Raw genomic sequence first — 14,167 nt, 5'->3', positions numbered from 1 at the left:
TTAATGTGTCATGAGGCTGAGTAATACAAGCATTCGAAGGGAAAGTTATGGCCCTTCTGCAAGCAGAGAAATAATGCCCCAGCTGGCCCACAAATTTTTACATCAGTGCAAACTGTGTACAGTTTATAGTTCAGCTTATCGCTTCCAAAATAAGCATCTAAAGTGGTCATGTCGGCTGATGTAAGTGGACATCTGTATTTATAATTGTGTTTTTGTACTGTGGAGAAAAAAAATGATTTCTGCAATTTACTCCTCCACAGGCAGAGTGTGTTAAATGTCTAGCAGGATTTTACTGTGCTGGATCCATGGATGCAAAAAGCGCGTATATGTCTGGAACTCACACTCCCATGCTGTGTCCTAAAGGACACTATTGCCCACCAGGTAGGATTCAAAAGCTAACATACCATACACATAACATACAATGTAACCACATCATGTTTTCAGTGAGACTGATTTATTAGTATATGATTATTAGTATAATGTGTAGAATTGATGTTGTTTGATGTGGCTGTTGTTCCCAGTGTACTCCTGAACAAGTGGCTGTAATAGTAAATGGCTTTCTAATTATACAAATGGGCATTATGGAGCATAATCAAAATAAGGCTCGTCCTCACAACCTGCTCTGTGATGTTTAGTCCTCCACCATCTGTAGATATTACACGCCATTTATCTACAGGAACACAGTCTGGTGTAGCCTTCCCATGCCCAGCTGGTGCCTTCAGCAGACAGATGGGGTTGTCCAATAAGTCTGGCTGTGAGCTCTGCCCTCCAGGGAGATATTGCAGTTCCTCTGGACTCACTGCTCCCACTGGGCTCTGCTCTCCTGGGTAAACACAGGCAAACTTGGCACATACTCACTCATGTTAACAAACAGACTCTTAAAGATATGACACCCTGGTTATGTTAAATCTGCACCCCTTATCCATTTTTCAAACCAACCCTTTTAGCTCTCTCTTTCATTCTGTCTTCCCTGTGTATTTCTCATTTATTGCACTTTACATCCTGCACCCCCCCTTCCTCTCATCTCTGTTCTCATCATCTCTCCTTTCCTAGTTACCTCTGTATCCATGGTTCTGCTTCTGCCCAGCCAGAGGAGGGCCCTACAGGAGGCCGTTGCTCTTCAGGGTCTTACTGCCCCCATGGTACCAGCTATATGGTTCCTTGCCCTGCAGGCACCTTCAGCTCCATAGACGGTGACATATAACACTGAACAATTACACAGAGACACTGCCGGTGACATTTAAACATAATAGGCTGACTTAAGGGGACTTATCGATAGCGTTAAGTGTGAAGTTTTGTAATCAATGACGAAATTCCCCTCCTTCGTACATCAGTGAACAATTACTAGAAGCGATTGAAGTGGAAATATTTCACTTGATCCTTATTTTGTGCTTCTGCATCAAATAAATGAGTCACAGTTTTGGTTTTGCAGGGGCAGCTTCAGTGGAAGTCTGTCAGCCATGTTTGTCTGGCCATTTTTGCGCTGATATCGGCCTCTCTGCTCCATCCGGACCCTGCAAATCAGGTTTCTACTGCACAAAGGGATCCAAAACAGCTACACCCTCAGGTAACACCTCACAATACTTTTTTTTGTCCATGATTTGGTGTGTATAAATGCATTACAATATCTACAGCTGGTTCTTTTACAAGTGACATTTGTGTTATGAAAGCCCAGGAGGACTCTGGCATGAGCTGTAAAAGTGCAGTGCTCTGCCCCATTTTCTCTCCATGCTCTTTTACTTTTATTTAACATTTTCATGGCCTTTGCCTCCATAGTGCTGAGCAGATCTTTACAGAACATTTAGCAGTCCCAATTACTTTTTCTTGGTTGAGTTATTCTACCTGGGATGGCCAAAAAAGGCTCTGGCCTTTAAGTTCATTCTCTAACCTAATAAGTAATGACATCCAACAAAGGTCTATTGTCTCAGTTACAGGAGATACCACATCACCATCCCCACTTACGGATGATTCAACCCAGGGTCTCTTCCATGGTGATGTGTGTCCTGCAGGCCACTATTGTCCTGAAGGAAGTGCAAAGCCAAGCCTCTGTCCTCCAGGTAGAAAACCAACATATCAACATACAGTCACAAAAGAAAGGGAATTTGTTTTTGTTTCTGTTTGCAACTAAAATGTCTCCTTTCATTTCCCTGGATGGGCTATGCCTCTGACCTCTTGCATTTTATTACACTGCCTTCGAAAGGTAGTGTGCAGTGCCACAAGGCCTCTCAGAGGTACAGTATAATAGCTTAATGTATCCAGAACTCTAAAGGCGGTTGTAAAACCTAATGGGAGTCCAATAAAACTGTCATAATGGTCAGCTAGCTACTTAACCAAGTGGATAAATGGAGCTGCCTGTGGCCCCTGAACATGCCTTGATATTTTCCTTTCTCTCTGTCTATGTGAGAAGGAGAAAAGAAAAATAGATAAAGTGGATGTTATTTTTAACTGTATATAGGTACCTTCTCTGGGAGGTCTGCAGCTGAGTCTGAGGCTGACTGTGAAGCTTGCTATGCGGGTTCTTACTGCCCACTGTGGGCTCAGACCTCTGTTGGCCTCCTCTGTCCCCCGGGGTGGTACTGTCCACAGGGATCAGTGTCTGGACATCAGCCAGGTAGAGTACACATCATCAGAGGTCAGCTCGGGTTTAACCACTGTAGTCTGTGCACTTCATCATGCTCTTTTTTTTTTTTTTTAAAACAGTGAGTACAGTCTGGTTCCTGCACATTGTTACTCACATGATCAGGCTGGTTCAGGTGACCAAGCTTTTTCCTCTCACTATAAAAGGTGGTGCCATATTTTAACATAAAGAGGAACAAAAAAAAGTATTATAGAAGAGTGAAAAAGTTACATACATTACAGAGGACTGCATTGCTATAGTGATTTTAGCATACTCAATCTGCATTTACTTGTTGTGTGTTAAAAAACATGTACCCTTGAAATGTCAATCTTTCATTAGCTAAGATAGACAGAACCAGGATGAGGTTAGAGTAATAAAGTGTTCCTGATGGTGAGCTTGGTTTTATTTGGCTTAAGAACATGGAAAGCTTGCACACCTGTTTAGCTTTGTTGGCAGAGCAACCCTACACACTGAGGCTTTAGTCCTGTACTCATTGGCTGCTAGTTCTGCTTACATGTCCCACTCTCCTCTCCTCACACTTTCTGTCTCTTTTCAGGTGTCCTATCTAACAGAGGCAAAATGCTAAGAAAATTAACTTTAAAAAATAAGTGGGAAAATGTTCTTAACCCATAACGGAACCATATAATTAATTTTAATCCTTAGAATAAAATTGGATAAAGAAAAATAACCATTATTTCAATATTTTTATGGCAATAACTAGGGGTGGCTGTGGCTCAGTGGGTAGAGTCAGTCATCTCTAAATCAGAAGGTTGTTGGTTCGATCCTCCTGCAGTCACATTCCAAAGTGTCCTTGGGCAAGACACTGAACCCCAAATTGCTCCTGCTGTTGTTCAGCAGTGTGTGAATGTGTATGAATGACAGAAGTTAATACTGATGGTCCCTACTATAGCAGCCCCTGCCATCAATGTGGTGTGAATGAGTGAATGTGACGTGTAAAAGCGCTTTTAGTGGTCAGAAAGACTAGAAAAGTTCTATATAAGTCCATATATAACTATCTTCTTCGTCATCTATTCAGTTTCAAATTTTCCCTTTTGAAATTAGTTGTCATAACTCACATTTTTTCTCTGCCATATTTGAAGTATTTCCTTTTAATTTCACAAACTGTCTGTAAATGTTTGCCTACATTATTTGGAGTGATGGTAACTGTCTGTTACTTTTATTTCAACAAAGATATAGCACTAAGTGCTTCACATAGCAAATTTAAAAAAAATTATCAGCACCTCCACTCTCAATTTATATCATGTAACAGATTTTTTATGATAGCAAGATAACAAAAAAAGACAAAAGTAGAATGATGGAAATAAATATGATACTAAAACATGAAAAGATAATCCAGAAAAAAATAACTATAATAAGGTAATATAACACTGGAAGGTAATCCTGTAATTAAAAAATGATAAGATAATGAAACACTTAGATATACAAATTTGGCAGAAGAAACTGAACAGCAAAGATGAAAAGTGGAGTTTGGTGGGTAGGAGTAAGATTTAGATGGTTCACAACACGATCAACTATCTCATTGCTATGAGAACTGGCCTGGACAGAGTTTGGGAAAAGTGGAAAAGGAAAATGTCACACAAAGCAGTTAAAACAAGTCAGTGGATTTGGATGAGCAGAAATAATGTCAGATGGAGGCAAAATCAAAGTTAAGAGAAAATTGTCCATCTGTCTTTCTCTCTCTGTCTCTCTCCCCCCCTTTTCCCTGATGAAATTAGGGGTAGAACAGGGAGGTAGAGCATTCATTCAAGCCTGGTAGGGGTAAGCTCCAGCCCAGACAGACTTCTTTCCCTGACTCTATCTTACTTGTACTCTTTCTATAACCTCTCTACCCTTGGTTAGCTCTTTTCTCTTCAAGTGTGGATTTGGTGGACAGAGCTAGTAAGAGCCAACTGTTGAATCTTTCTGGGGAGCCATGGGGCTAACTTAGCAAAACACTGGTGAAGGGAGGTGACATGGTTTAGGGTGTTGTGGTCATTAGGGGTCAATCGGTAGGCAATATTTTTTGGATCCCCGGAGCTTGCATTGATGTCTGTAGTGGATGGCAATAATGTTTGGGATGTGGTGGCCACTTAGTGCCATTTACAGTTATTCTCAGTCGCTTTGGTACATTTCTCAGATCAGAATTGAAATTCTCAAAAGTACTTGTTTAATCTTCACATCATTTCGTCACTTGTGCACATCAAAAAAGCAGTTTCTCATTTCTTTGAACAAGTTGCACATGCTTTGGATCATCCATGCAAATGATTATGTACAATTCTCTGCTGTTTCCTACATTATCAAGTGCTTATGTCATGTTGATCAAAATGTATTATAATGGGTCTCTGTTGAATTGTCTCCACAAAATGTAGGCATTGGTTCATCGAACAAGTCTTCACATGCAAAATGGTTGAACATGTTGTCAGAATATGTAAGTCATATTTTTGTACATTTCCATCAGACTTTTTTTTTCTAAATCTGTCCTGAATTGGTAAATTTCTCCCATGTGAATCTTGACTTTCTTTAACAAAGGGAAATGTGTGAAGCATTAGATCAACCAATGATCAACCAGTTTTCTGAAGTAGCTCAAAGGTGCATCTCATGAACCATCAACTGGCAAGTGTTTATGTAGAGCCGGAGCACAACACAATGTTACAATGTGTGACAATAGAAGGACAAGGAATTGGACTGGGTCAACAGCCAGAGAGAAGAAGAAGAGGAGGAGGAGTGAGGCTGCATGGTGGAGGAGTTGGGAGGCAACACATTTAAGTACAAACAGTAAAAGCGTAAATGTGAATCTTGTCCAGTCTTTTGCAATCAATCTCCCACATACACAAAGGTGTAACTTACAATTTACAATAACTTTCACCAAAACTTTAGCCATAGTTTACATCAGAACGTCCCTCCAGAGTACACTGTTATATTGACAACATGACTAAGCAATTTGACTGTCTTATCCGTACACAATGACACGAGGACTTGTCACTCTGATGGCACTGACATGTTCATTGACACAGATATTTACTTTTGAGAGATGAACTAAGGATTTTGAGCAAGATACTGGCTTTTGCAGGTAATCCATTGTGTTTTGCTATTTGTAAGAATTGTTTTGAGAAATGCACTTACTGTTTTGCAAATGTCGAGGATGATTCGAGAAATGTACTGAAGCGTCTGAGAAAAACTGTAATAGGCTATGTAACTTATCAGCTTGGCAAAAGCAGTGGGATGGGGTGCAGGGCAAAAATGTTGTTAGTCTATAAATGTATTTTACACCTCCAACAAGCTTACCCCCTCCTCTCTTATTACACGCACACACACTGGTTATAAAAGGCTTCCTTTCCCTCTTTTATAGCGTAGATCTTTAGCTAATTTAAGCGTAAAATGGCTCAGAAACCATAAAGAATCTGCTGCTCATAGCTGTCAGAGTAGGACTACCTGCTGCTGGGCCTTTCTGATCTTCTCTAGGATTGTCTCACAGGACTATTACTGCGCAGTCTCACACTTTCAGCACCATATTGAGCATGAGAAACACTGCAATCATGCTTCCAGTGCACAATTTACCACACAAATGCTTTTAAAGGGGTTAATCGTATTATTGTTTCATGTGCACATCTGTCTTTTTTGATTTGAAGCAAAAAGGCATCAGATCACAGATTTCTTTTCTGACTGTTTCTCAGAATATCAATGCCCACCTGGCCATTCATGTCCAATTGGTGGTGCTGAGCCGACCATCTGTAGACCTGGAACTTTTCAGTCTTCATCTGGACAATCTACTTGCAACACCTGCCCACCAGGTAATCACAAAAGACAAAATAGACTCTAAACAAAGAAAAAGGATGAACTAAAGCTAATTGCACCATCATGCCCAGGTTTCTACTGTTTGGAGGGATCATCTGTGCCATATCCCTGTCCAATGGGCAGTGTTAGTCCATCAGCTGGCATGACCTCCCTGGCTGACTGCTCCCCCTGCCCCTCTGGCTTCTTCTGTAACAGTAGCGCTCTAATGGAACCAACTGGACCCTGCAGTCAAGGTCTGACAGTTCTCCATCACCACAGGAAATGATGTCAGACAATATAGCTTCAAAAGTAGCTTTTGCCCTATTGTTAAAGTCATTTTCCATTAAATAACATGGGTCACTTACCACTCTACAGCAAATGTGCAGTGTGCTCAGTAAAATTACTCACTTCATTGTGTACTACAGGACATTTTTGCACCCAGGGGTCCACTGAGCCATTTCCTGTCACGCAGCCTTTTGGAGATGTTTGTCCCATGGGATACTTCTGTCCTCGTGGGAGTGGGTCACCGGAACCCTGTCCTGTTGGCAGCTTCCTCCCTACGCCTGGAGCTTCCTCCCGCTCTCACTGCCAACTGTGCCCCCCAGGGAAATACTGCCTGAGTCCTGCTAGCTCACAGCCCACAGGTGGGGGATTTCACCAGGTTTCCAGTTTGTCAGGGACAGTCAGCAATCCAAAACATTCAATGTTTCATGCTACAAACTGTATCTAATTACATGTTTTCAGTCATGCACATTTCATTAGAAAGGTGACAGGCCTTGAATTTCTGCCCACATCAACTTTTTATCTTGGGATTTGAATAATAACTGAAGTTAAACTAAATGATAATTCATATATGATAAGAAGGCCAAGATGCCATGCGTGACTCTTTTTCTACTTCCATTGTTTGTCAGGTTTGTGTTCTGCGGGGTACTTCTGTTCTGGTGGAGCTGAAAGCCCCACTCCTCGGGCCAACTCCTCCCTGTTCATTTGTCTCTGTGAAATACTGAAGGTTTATACCAAAAAGACAAGCACCGCCTTCTGGTTGGACAATCTGTCCTGCCTCAACGACTCCAGTAATTCTGGTAAAATATGGGTTTCTTGACTCTGTAATAACACAATAACTGCTTCCTTTGAAAGGGCAGTACATCAATTTCTTCAAACTCTTTAACTCTTGTACAGAACCTACATGTTGTGATAAATGTCTCACAAGGCAGCAGCTTTTCAGTTTGACCTTCCCTGTAGGGAATCTACAATTAATCATTGCTTTACTGTGCTACATTGTAAAATATGTTCCCTCTGCAGTCAAAAATGTGAAATCAGCTAGTAGAAAGAGTAAATGGCTTCTCTTTATTTCCCGTCTACAAGACAAAGATATTAAGTGAGACATCTTTAATGCTTTATCTGCCATATTCTATTATAGGGAGAGACGTTTGCTGGATCGAAGTGGTAACATCGCCACAGGGAAATTCAGACCATATTGTGACTCACTCATTGCCATGTCTCGAGAGCCCACATTATGCATGTTCCACCTACAGAGGAGATATATGCCCTAAAGGTGGGTAAAACCCTGACAGCAAACTTGTGTATATGATGTGATACACTGTTCATTCCCTTGGGCATGCTATGCTTCCTGCTCTTGACATGATAGGCCAATTTATCTAAATTTGCCCTGACATATGACTGATTCAATTTGATCTGTCCAGTGTGTATAGTAGACTCCAGCTAAAACATGCATCTAGGAAAGGGCTGATAAGGGTTGGTAGAATTAATTCCACATAGTTTTTTTTATGTTTAGTTATGTAAAAGAATTAAGAATTACACAGAAAAGGTTTTGCCGTTTGAACCCTGTTGCAACATTATCTTTATAGTACAACAAAGTAGAGGCAGCACATTATGAAATGAGATGCTGTGTGAGAACAGCTTCTGAAAATAAGCATTTGTATTAAAGTACTTATTTAACTATCTTAAGGACTTAATACATACAAAAATAAATGCTGGAGTTATAATCCCCTTTTGGGCAGCTTTAGATGTTTGATTGCTATTGTACATAAAAAGCAGAAATAAAATAACAGCTCAAATCAGACCAACAAGAAAATGATTTAAACATTTGCAGCAAAGTAATAACTGCCTCCTGGAACTTAAAATGACTGGTGTGTTAGCTGTAAAGAGAAAAGCAGAAAATAAAAGTGTGTGAGTAGAAAGTTTGAGAAAAATCCTAGATCTCTGGAGAGAGCCTGTAAGAAACAGTAATCCTCCTGATATGACTTTTGCTCTTGCTGATGTTGTTTATTTCAGTGATACTTTTTTTTTGCTTTCAGGATTTTATTGTCCCGTTGGCTCTTCTTACCCACAGCCCTGTGAGGCTGGCTCTTACTGTAACCAAACTGGTCTGGATGCTCCCGAAGGGCCCTGTGCTGCAGGATATCACTGCCCTAAAGGTTCTTTAGACCCCCATGCCAGCCCCTGCCCCACTGGACATTACTGCCCCCTTGGAGCGCTTCTTCCTCAGCCTTGCCCCATTGGAACTATAAAGAGTGAGATACTGATATTATGTTCTTCTAAAAACAACTTTTTTTTCTGATTTAATTTTGAAGACATCAAGGTTATAAACAGTAAACTGTGTGGTACATGTATTTTCCTCCTTTCAAAGGAGACCTGAGTCAGTGATCCCCCCCCCCTGTTTTTGGCTCATGAATTAATTATGAACTGGTAATCAGACACAATAGTAACCGAGCAGTACAAGACCTAATCCTCCTTGTTGCACACATTGTCAGTTTTCCTCCCTTATGTCCTTATACGAACCCTTGTATATCTTTGCAGTTCAGTGATGCAGAGAAATGTGAGAAGACCTCTTCCCTCCCTTGCGCACCTATGAATAATTTCAGTCACAAAGTGGTTTAATCAAGTAATTGTATTCTTGTCTTGCGGCTGACAACTTGAATCCTATTAAAATGCGCTATGGCTCCTTTGTATGGTTATGAATTAGAAACTAATGCGGGAACAGGTAGGAACCCTTATGTTGTCAACTTGCATTGAGGTTTGATTACTTTTTCCATTGCTGGTAAACAAACACTGTGAACACATAGGTTCATAGATAAAACAAGCACATATTAAAGCCGCATGCGGCAATGAACGGGCCCTTGCACACCTGCAGCCACCGTCTATGTGAGCCACTGCCTATGTGAGCCACCGCCAAATGTAAACCACCGCCTGATATAAGCCAAGCAAGATCTGAGAGTATATACCGCCTGTGTCCCTTCAGTGGTGCAAAAGTTCCAAGTTTTTGGCAGATTGCCAAGAAAACCTCCAAATTTGACAGTCTGCCATGCCCACAATTTTTGTTGGAACAGAATGCCTCTAATCAATTTGGATCGTCTATGTGTCTGCTATTGAATGTGCCTTGTTGGGACTGAAATAGAGAAAAACCCAAGGAGGAGTTCTCAAAAGTTTGCACCCTTATTTGGGCGTCATTCTTCACATTCAAAGCTGTATGTGCGTTTGATGCACCGCCTCAAAGTCTGCCAAGCCCACAATTTTAGTCTGAACGGAATTCCTTTAATGATTTTTAATCGTCAATGTGTCTACTATAGAATGTGCCTTGTTTGGACTGAATCGTAGAAAAGCCCTGTTGGGTTTCGGATATGGGTGTATGTAGCTTTTTTGTGTGTCCCGATGCCATGAATATGCATATTCATTTTCAAGCATGTAGCTCAAAATAACCTCTATGGGGAGGGTTCTTTGAAAACTGTAGAGGGCGCTAGCGAGCCCATTTTTGAGATTTTTTTTGCGAGACCAAAAGAATCGCAAATTTCTCACAAGGCGTAATGAGGGTGTTGGATTTGGTGAGATTACGTGCATTTTAAAGTCCCAAAAATTCATTTCCTGTTCATGGGCGAGACGTGTTGTTGATGCACCGACTCAAAGTCTGCAACTCCCACAATTTTAGTCTGAGCGGAATTCCTTTAATAATTCTTAATCGTCAATATGTCTACTATAGAATGTGCCTAGTTTGGACTGAATCGGAAAAAAAACCTAGGATGAGTTCGTAAAAGTATGCACCCTTATTTGGACGCTATTTTGAATTTTCAAAGCTAGGTGGTGCTCTTTCTGTAGAGTTTCGGACATGGGTGTACGAGGCTTTTTTGTGTGTCCTGATGCCATGAATATGCGTATTAATTTCCAAGCATGTAGCTCAAAATAACCTCTATGGGGAGGGGTTTTTGAAAACTCTAGGGGGCGCTAGTGAGCACATTTTTGAGATTTTTTTGGGAGACCCATAAAAGGTTGCAATTTTCACCAGACCTGATGAGCTTGCAAAAATATCTGCACTTGCATGCATGTTAAAGGCTCCAAAAATGCAATCTTCGAGGCAGAAGAATAATAAGAAGAATCCTAAAGGCAGTGGCATTGCTCGGGCCCTATATATGTTTTAATTTATGTACGTATGTGTACTGTGTGCCTTTCAACAGGTTTCATTGGTGGATCGACAGTTGAGTCTTGCCAGCTGTGTCCCGCGGGTCACTACTGCCACCAGAGAGGAAAAGCTGAGCCAAGCGGCCGGTGTGCAGAAGGTTACTACTGTCCTGAAGGACAGAGCTCAGAGACACCACGACAACATTTGTGCTCAGTGGGACATAGTTGTGAGAAGGTCAGTCATCTAGTATTAGTCCTAAAGCTACTGTCAGTCATCCTCACAGAATATTATATGTGATGCCTCTGCAGGAGTCCTACTCTTCAACTGTGTGTTCATTCTGTCACGGCAATTGCGTTATTGCGTACCATAAGCCAATTGTTGTGTGCTTCCTGTTTTTCTCGGCTGTCTACCTGCTCTTCCCTCGCTGTGCCTGTCTCAGTTTCCACTGTTTTTGTTGCTTCATGATGATGTCTGATGATGCACGTTATTCCCCAGACATAAAGTCTGATAAAATGAGTTTAACGCTTCAGGGCAGTGTCAACCAGACAGCCTGCCTCCCAGGCAGCTACCAGCATAGACAAGGCCAGGGCAGCTGTGAGATATGCCCTGCCGGTTTCTATTGTCAGCATCAAGGTAAACTTGATGGGTTGTGAAATCATTGAATAACAAAAAAATTTAGCAGTTATGCACACAAATGTACTTTGTTTTACCTCTGTACTTCAGGAATGACCCTGCCACGACCATGTGAGAGAGGATTTTATTGTTCCAGTGGATCAGCAAATCAACATCCCTGTCCAGCGGGGACATATGGAAATGTGTCAGGCCTCATTGAGGAATGGCAGTGCTCCCAATGTGACCCTGGGATGTATTGTAAAGAAAAAGGTGTCGTGCATTCTCTCCTCTTCCCCTTACTTCTTCTGCATGTCCCACAGATATCTATAATGCAGACAGCTGCTGCATTTATTTGATCATAAATTACAGAAACGATTAAATGTGAACGTGTCCTCTGTTGATAGGGGTGATAAAATTGTTGCTTGTATGCATACTTGTTTGAAGGGAGGACCTTCCCCAATGGGCCGTGTGTGGCAGGGTTTGTTTGTCTTGGGGGAGCCTCCACACCTACTCCACTTGACAATTTGACAGGATTCCCCTGTCCTCCTGGATTCGTTTGCTCTGTGGGGACATCTGTACCAACCCCATGCCCAAAAGGAACATTCAGGTCCCTATCCTACAATATCCTTGTCTACCACTATGGACCATAATATTTACAAGACAAAATAGCATTTGAAATCTGGTAACACTACATCATTACAGTATTTTGTGGTTAAACATTGTTCACCATGCTGCCTGTTGTCAAAATTATACTTTAAGATGTTTCAGATCTGCAGACATTCAAGCAGGCAGTGATCCATGTTCACCTTAATGCTTATTAGCAGGAAACATAGCAGTTGGATGAAACATGAGGTGTAATGTGGGTTGTTATCCTCTATATTATTGGAGGTAGTGGCATGGAGTGCCCTCAGTGAAGAAGTACTGAGCAATTAATGTCCAAATGATATGAAAGAACTTGACAACTACTGCGGTTAACACTTATTAAAGCTTCACATGTTTTGACAGTGAGCAGAGTGGGCTTGTGGATCAGTCTCAGTGTCGTAGCTGCAGTCCGGGCTTCTACTGCTCGGGGAGTGGACTCTCTGTGGTCTCTGGGCCTTGCCTCCCAGGTCAGATGCTAAACTGAGGATTTAATTATGCTACTCTGGAGCTTTATCCATTTTCATATGAGTGCAGTTATGCAAACATTTAATTGAAGTGTTTTCCTCAGGTTTCTACTGTCTTGAAGGGTCTCAGACTGCCACTCCAATATCAAATGTGTCTGGAGGAGTTTGCCCAACAGGCCACTTCTGCACAGAGGGCACTAATGTCCCCTCCCCCTGCCCAGCTGGGTCCTTCCAAAATGAGACCGGAGGCAAAGGCATAGATGACTGCAAACCATGCCAACATGGTAAACAACAAGTTCTGAACTCAAGTCAGCAAACCCACTTTAATTTCACATTATCCCTTGCCCTCTCAGAAGATGTTTTCCCTCTTTAAATATCTTTGCCAGGCTGGTTCCAGGATATATCAGGACAGAGAGATTGTCATCCCTGTCCTCCTGGGTTCCACTGCAGGTCCCCGGAACCCAGTTCCACCAGGGGGAGCTCTGTAGGGGTCTCTAGTCCAATGCCTTGCCCTGCTGGCTATGTCTGTCCCAGAGAGAGTCCAGGGAGTCAGCCTCTGCCCTGCCCCCGAGGTACCTACAGCCCGAGACAAGGTCTCACCAACATAGGTAATAAACAAGAGCCTTATATAACCTTGAAAATATGCAACTTAATTTATTTTTAAAGACAGCTTTTATGGTGGAATTCTGAAGGCCCCCAAGGAACTAAAGACTGTTTAAATGTGGTTTTACTTCAAACAATAAAAAGTTATTTAGATGCAGTAATCTCGCCTACCCACAATGGAAAAAAGCAACCCTGGTATGATCTTTATTCTCTGAATTTTCTAAAGACCACTGACACTTCAGTGTGAACTGACCCAGAGACACTTGATGTCTCCTAGCAGGTAGCTTGTTTTGCTGTTTGGACTGAGGTCAAAGTTGTCAATATGCGTTTGCAGGTGAGTGCCTACTGTGTCCGGCAGGTCAGTTCTGTGGGTCTGAAGGTTTGGTTGAGCCTTCAGGAGCTTGTGCTGCTGGTTTTCTCTGTCTGATGGGTGCCACAGTGCCAAACCCAACTGACAACAGAACTGGATCTTTGTGTCCACCTGGGGTTTTCTGCCAACAGGGATTACGGGCAGGTAAATAGAAAATATCTAAGTCTTTAGATAATAATTTAAGTTTCTTAGTTAGCCTTATGTGCAGTTTGAGAGTTTTGTTTTCCTTCTTTGCTCCAGGTGAATGCTGGGCCGGGTTTTACTGCAGCTGGGGCTCAATTAGAGCAGACGAGGTTCTGTGCCCTGCTGGTTTCTTCTGCCCCGGCAGAACACCATTCCATGTGCCATGTCCTGCAGGAACATTTAGCTCTTCCACAGGCAACACACACCAAGAAAACTGCACCACATGTACCTCTGGATACTTCTGTCAAGGTAGAGTTATCTCCTGGATAAAGAGCAACACAATTTTCCACAACAGTCGATCAACAATGACACAGAGAGGATACCCATGGGAGGTAGAAATAGTAATTGGTTTTCTGGCTGTAGTCACAACAGATTAGTAGGTAGTACAGTCACAGGAGAAGTTGTTTTAATCGGATATACAGCTCTGATCACGGTCATGTCAAAAGGATACAAAGGCTTGGCTTGATAGCAGAAGAATATTAAGCAGC

The 14,167-nt window shown here is 41.9% G+C and overlaps 1 protein-coding gene across 1 annotated transcript in view; it reads left to right on the top strand.

Annotated features, from left to right (window-relative positions):
* LOC117825547 (zonadhesin) overlaps positions 1-14,167 on the top strand; it is a 41,748-nt gene that overhangs the window by 4,745 nt on the left and 22,836 nt on the right. The window contains exons 10-30 of the mRNA XM_034701449.1: positions 261-381; positions 677-827; positions 1,054-1,193; positions 1,433-1,567; positions 1,929-2,057; positions 2,456-2,611; positions 6,292-6,408; positions 6,484-6,645; positions 6,817-7,035; positions 7,303-7,473; positions 7,812-7,946; positions 8,710-8,925; positions 10,861-11,039; positions 11,336-11,438; positions 11,529-11,687; positions 11,862-12,024; positions 12,423-12,526; positions 12,628-12,807; positions 12,910-13,131; positions 13,461-13,640; positions 13,737-13,928. Of these exons, the coding sequence (XP_034557340.1) occupies positions 261-381; positions 677-827; positions 1,054-1,193; positions 1,433-1,567; positions 1,929-2,057; positions 2,456-2,611; positions 6,292-6,408; positions 6,484-6,645; positions 6,817-7,035; positions 7,303-7,473; positions 7,812-7,946; positions 8,710-8,925; positions 10,861-11,039; positions 11,336-11,438; positions 11,529-11,687; positions 11,862-12,024; positions 12,423-12,526; positions 12,628-12,807; positions 12,910-13,131; positions 13,461-13,640; positions 13,737-13,928 (3,334 nt within the window). The remainder of the gene's footprint in view (positions 1-260; positions 382-676; positions 828-1,053; positions 1,194-1,432; positions 1,568-1,928; positions 2,058-2,455; positions 2,612-6,291; positions 6,409-6,483; positions 6,646-6,816; positions 7,036-7,302; positions 7,474-7,811; positions 7,947-8,709; positions 8,926-10,860; positions 11,040-11,335; positions 11,439-11,528; positions 11,688-11,861; positions 12,025-12,422; positions 12,527-12,627; positions 12,808-12,909; positions 13,132-13,460; positions 13,641-13,736; positions 13,929-14,167) is intronic.

Source organism: Notolabrus celidotus, chromosome 14 (assembly GCF_009762535.1).
Source record: "Notolabrus celidotus isolate fNotCel1 chromosome 14, fNotCel1.pri, whole genome shotgun sequence".
Lineage (NCBI taxonomy): Eukaryota > Metazoa > Chordata > Actinopteri > Labriformes > Labridae > Notolabrus > Notolabrus celidotus.
Note: the sequence above shows the minus strand (reverse complement) of the source record. Positions and strands in the feature narration are given on the sequence as shown.